At 45.7% G+C, this 5,634-nt stretch overlaps 1 protein-coding gene across 1 annotated transcript; it reads right to left on the reverse strand.

The window, feature by feature from the left end:
- Positions 1 to 761: 761 nt before the first annotated feature.
- Positions 762 to 1,190, reverse strand: LOC104808411. Its single transcript, XM_010534087.1, has one exon. The coding sequence runs from the start codon at positions 1,188 to 1,190 to the stop codon at positions 762 to 764; it is 429 nt and encodes a 142-aa protein (XP_010532389.1).
- Positions 1,191 to 5,634: the final 4,444 nt, after the last annotated feature.

Genomic DNA, 5,634 nt, shown 5'->3' on the forward strand with positions numbered 1-5,634 from the left:
CTCGCACGCATACCGAGACACTTCGCTCTTCCCCTCAAACTGCCTCTGCAGATTCGGGGCCATGCTTCCCAGCATGAGACAGGAGATCTCATTGTCGTCAGTCTGATGCTTCTGCCAAGCATTTTAGGCCGACCATTTTTTAGTACAGCGGATGCCGTAGTGCACGTTCGGGCTGGGAGATTAACTATGAAGATCGGAGATGAAATAGTTGAATTCTCACTTGACCAGAATTTGAAGCAGCCCTCGATCAATGCTACGGTGTGTTATGCGGATATACTTGAAGCAACGGTCGTAGAAGCAAGTTTATACAGTAATTGGAAAGAGATCGAAGAGATAAGATGGGCATTGGACGGTCAAGAGACCGAAAAAGACGCTTCTGAAGTATTTCGGGTGATCCGCCTAGATTTCTAGGTGACCCGCCCGAAATCAGCTAGTTTCGGAGTGATGCAGAGGCAAACGAACGACCGCCCGACATTTTAGGCGGCCCGCTCGAAATCTCTTAGCAAATTCGATGAAATTTCTGGAGGAACAAGCGACCGCTCGAAATTTCGAGCGGCGCGCTCGAAATCTCTGTGCAATTTCGATACAATTCCGGCTGAAACGAGTGACCGCTCGAGAATCCGAAATTTCGAGCGGTCGCTTGTTCCTCCAGAAATTTCATCGAATTTGCTAAGAGATTTCGAGCGGGCCGCCTAAAATGTCGGGCGGTCGTTCGTTTGCCTCTGCATCACTCCGAAACTAGCTGATTTCGGGCGGGTCACCTAGAAATCTAGGCGGATCACCCGAAATACTTCAGAAGCGTCTTTTTCGGTCTCTTGACCGTCCAATGCCCATCTTATCTCTTCGATCTCTTTCCAATTACTGTATAAACTTGCTTCTACGACCGTTGCTTCAAGTATATCCGCATAACACACCGTAGCATTGATCGAGGGCTGCTTCAAATTCTGGTCAAGTGAGAATTCAACTATTTCATCTCCGATCTTCATAGTTAATCTCCCAGCCCGAACGTGCACTATGGCATCCGCTGTACTCAAAAATGGTCGTCCTAAAATGATTGGAACTTTGGAGTCTTCATCCATGTCTAGCACCACAAAATCGACCGGTACATAGACCTCACCAATCTTCAAAGGTACATCTTCTAATATTCCCGCCGGGTACTTGATCGATCTATCCGCTAATTGTAATGCCATCCTTGTCGGTTTTAGCTCACCGATGTTCAATTTCTTGTAGATTGACAAGGGCATTAAACTTACACTCGCTCCAAGATCACACAAGGCTCGATCGATGTCGATGTTTCGTAGCTTACAAGGGATAGAGAAACTTCTCGGATCAGCCATTTTCGGGGGAAGTTCATGCTTCATGATTGCAGCACTGATCTCGGTACTAAGGGCTACTGTTTCTTTTTCTACAACCCTTTTTCTCATCAAGATGTCTTTTAGAAACTTCGCATATGAGGGCATTTGAAGAATTACCTCATGAAAGGGTATCGTAATCTCCATCTTTTTCAACATCTCCGCAAACTTCCCAAACTGACTTTCCTCATTAAATTTCCTTAGATGAGAAGGAAAAGGGATTGGAGGTATCTTAGGTGGCGGTGGAATGTAGACGGGTTCTTTATCTTGATCGACCACCTTAGGAATGCTCTCATCTATCGCTTTGCCTTTCTCCTCTCTTGTTAGCCTTGGAGTTGGTCCCCTCTCAACCATAGGAGGGGTGATTTCAGGAAGGTGTTTCCCACTCCTCCACTGCATTAATGTGTTCTCGAGGATTCATCTCGTTTTTTCCGGAGAGCATACCTTGTTGTCTTGACGATGAGGAGGATGCAGGTTGAGCCACTTGATTGTCCAAGATCTTCAAGTGAACTTGTACTCCTTCCAATTGTTTCTTGAACACAACTTATTCATTCTCAATATTTCCGATAGTTGCACCTTGCAATTTTTGACATTGGAGGATTTGCATAAGCATGTCCTTTATCTCGGAGTCTTGCTCTTTGGGTTGTGCTTGTTGTGCTTTGTAGTTAAAATTGCCTTGGTAGCCTTGATTTCCTTGACCTTGTTGTTGATATTTCGGTTGAAAGTCCGGGGGTCTTTGAATTTGATTGTTCCGTTGAAAAGCGGGTTGAGGATTTAGCGCATTCGTCGTGTTCTTGTATGAGAAGTTGGGATGATTCCTCAATCCGGGGTTGTATAGGTTGAACGGATGAGTGTATTGATTAGGACCGATATAGTTAGCTTCTTCCGCCTCTTGGTCAACCATGTACATTCCCGGTTGAACTTGCGCTAAATTGTGGTCTTCCACATCAGCTACTTGCTTGGCATTGGCGAGTTGAATCTTTATCCCGGCAAGGTCGGATAGCACCGCCTTAAGAGCTGCGTTTTCTCCCACATCACCTTTCACTGAGTTTCTCCTACTGAACTCGTTGGATGTATGGCTGTGTCCTTTGGCCAGTTTTGCAATTGTCGCTCTAGCTCTTAGAAAGGGATGTCATAAATGTCACCTCCACATGCCACATCGATCCAAGACCGAGTGTCATCCTTCAACCCATGGATAAAGATGGATAAAAGGTAGTCTCTTTCCATTCCATGGTGAGGGCACATTCTTTGATATTCTTTGAAGCGTTCCCATGCATCGTGAAGGTTCTCTCCATCCTCTTTCACAAAGGCATTGATCCGATTTCTCGCATGTTGAGTCTTGGTAGTATAGCATAAGGAACTGCTCTTCCATCTCATCCCATGTCGAGATGGAATTTGGCTCAAGAGTGTAGAGCCAATCTCTAGCTCTCTCCATAAGTGAGTAGGGAAAAGTCTCAAGGAGCATGTCTTTTGTGGTTATCCCCGGTCCCTTCTTGATTGCCTTACAATTCATCTTGAAATTCATAAGGTGAGCGTTCGGATCCTTGTTGGGTCTGCCACGGAAACTCATGTTGTTAAGCCTTTGAATGCATTGCGGTAGGAGTTCAAAATCTTCCAACGGCTCCTTGTTGATGCATGATAGTAACTGAGTATGTTTCGGTTGTGTGTACGTTCGAAGCGTTCTAGGGGCTGCTTGGGCTGGACCTCTTTGAGCATTGGCCCCTCTCAACAACTCTTCGGCCATTTCGGAGAACGGGCCTTAGAGTCCGTCTGTTCCGGCTCTGTTCGCTCTCGCGAAACAGTTTTCTGGTCCGATTTCGTTTGATCATATCTCCCTAATTTCTCAACAAAATTCAGTCCCGTTTGTTGTTAAATGTTCATTGAAGTGTCCTCTATCTAATCCAAGTAACAAACCATCGAAATAACACAATTACATCGACGAAAACGAGCTTACACAGATGCAACTCGAGCCACTCACCTTGTTCTTGGCTCAGTTGGGTTTTGGCCGGATTTGTTGCCGTTTTCCGGTCTGTTTCTCGCCGGAAACCTCTTCTAGAGCCTCTAGAGATGTCCCCCTTTGCTTCCCCGAGCTTCCCTCGCAGTGGCTCTCCTTCTTTCTCTCCCTTTTCCTCTCTTTCTCTTTTCTTCTTCCTTTCGCCGAAAATGGCTAACTCTCAGCTTTGGGGGTGTTTTTGGCCGCGTGGGAGAGGCGAAATGGGCTCAAGCCCAGGCCCATGGTCGAGCCTGCAACACCCTGAGCGGATTGGGCGGCGATTTGACGTCGGTGGGCCCCGAAAACGCGGAGAAAAATGTGTCCCAAGACAGCAAGTTGGCCACTTGCATGTTCTGCTCAGTAGACCGTCCGTTCTGGGCCTGGAACGGACGGTCTGGGCCTAGTTTCAGCCCAGCTCCTCGCACGTTCGTGGTCCGTTCGTTCCGCCTTACGTGGTCCATCCGTTCTGCATTCCTGGACTGTCCGTTCCGCCTCTCTGGTCCGTCCGGACTGACGTGCGTAGTCCGTTTTCGATCGTTCCGTTCTCACTCTTTTCTTAACCAAATCGCTCGCCGTTTGTTTCTACACCTTCCTTGGAACGTCCTCTTTCATGTCCAATAAATAGATTATTGAAAACTCATGTTCACACGATGAGGCACAAACTCGAAACGTCCGTACCACAAATAACTCGCGAATTCCGAATTCCGGGTTCTACTCAGATTTCTTTTGTTCATAACTTCCTCGTTTCCCAGTCAAATCGAGTTCCGTTTTCTTCTAGATCTTCGTTGAAATATTCTCTATATTTTTAATCTTGTTTTACCTTCCTTTTATTCTCGAAATTAATTTAAATAATTCATACGGGAATCGGGGTATTACAAATCCTCCCCCCTTAAAAAGAATTCGTCCTCGAATTCAAAATCTCGTGATGTCACCAAGATTTTTTCGTATCCGATATCATCACCAAAGCACAATCCAGATTGTCATGTCATTAGAAAACATAAGTATGATACAAACCGAACGTCATGTTTTCGAGTTCGTACAATACTCAAGTAAATAGATGCGGATAACTACTATGCATCTCTGCCTCGGGTTCCCAAATCATGTCGGAGACCCCTTGGCTCCGCCACAAGTGGGACTTTCTTCGTCCACAGCTTCTTGATCTTCCGATCTGCAGTGGCTCATCCCGAATCGTAAACTCCAACTCCTGGGGCTGTAAAACGTGAGAAGGATCTACTATGTACCTTCGCAGCATCGACACGTGAAACACGTCATGGATATTGCCCAGCTCCGGCGGCAATCCAAGACGGTATGCAATAACTCCTGTTGGTTGTAATGCTCTAGGATAATCCGTAATATGACATTTTGACTTTGTATTGATTCATTGATTTATGAATGCATTACATTCCCTTTATATGATTGGCATGTTTGTTATATTTCGGCATCCTTGAATCATTAGTGAATGATTCTAAACTCCCTAGTCAGTCAACATTGTGGGAACAATGTTGAATTAAGACTAGCATGAGGAGTGATCGATGCATTGGATGCATATCACAATCATGGGTACTCGTTGTGAACGAGTGACTGGATGACCCGCATGAGATTGTCACATGGACAGAGTCATGACTTGAATCTCATACAGCGGTTCGTTTATGGATCCTCATACCTGAGATGTCTAGAGTATCTGATAGGAGGAGTGGCGTGTCTTGACTGCGTCAAACGTCGTCTTTAACCGGATGATTATAACGGCGTTGATCAGATACGTTCATGAATCATATGGAGATAGTAGACATGCAATATGGGATTTGTCACCTCCTTAACAGGAGAGATATCGCTGGGCCCTCTCGTGGAAGTCGGACTATGAAAACGCGTGGCCACGCTATAGATGAAGTTGCATCTATTTTACTAGTCGATTTGCCAAGACGAGAAAGCAGTTGAACTTGAAGGGTGGCTCAAACCATGCCCTTGTTCAACTTATGATATCGTGAGACAAAGGATCAGAATTCGAGCTGTTAATGCCTTGGTTAGATCACCTCTAACTCAATTCTAAATGGGTGGTCATGGCGTCTTGCTAGAGGCTAAACCATGACTTGTGGTTCGGAAAAGGTTCCTAAAGTCACTACCACTTAGAATGGGCCTACAGCGTCACACACCAATAGGGATGGACTTATACGTGAAGAATACGAAAAATGAAAACGAGATTTGACCGAAACGAGCATGAAAAGCAGTTTTCAGTGCGTTGGTCCGGAGCTGACCAAGTTTGGTCAGCCCCAGACCAAGTTTGGTCAGTCC

Source organism: Tarenaya hassleriana, unplaced genomic scaffold, assembly GCF_000463585.1.
Source record: "Tarenaya hassleriana unplaced genomic scaffold, ASM46358v1 Cleome141, whole genome shotgun sequence".
NCBI classification, from domain to species: domain Eukaryota; kingdom Viridiplantae; phylum Streptophyta; class Magnoliopsida; order Brassicales; family Cleomaceae; genus Tarenaya; species Tarenaya hassleriana.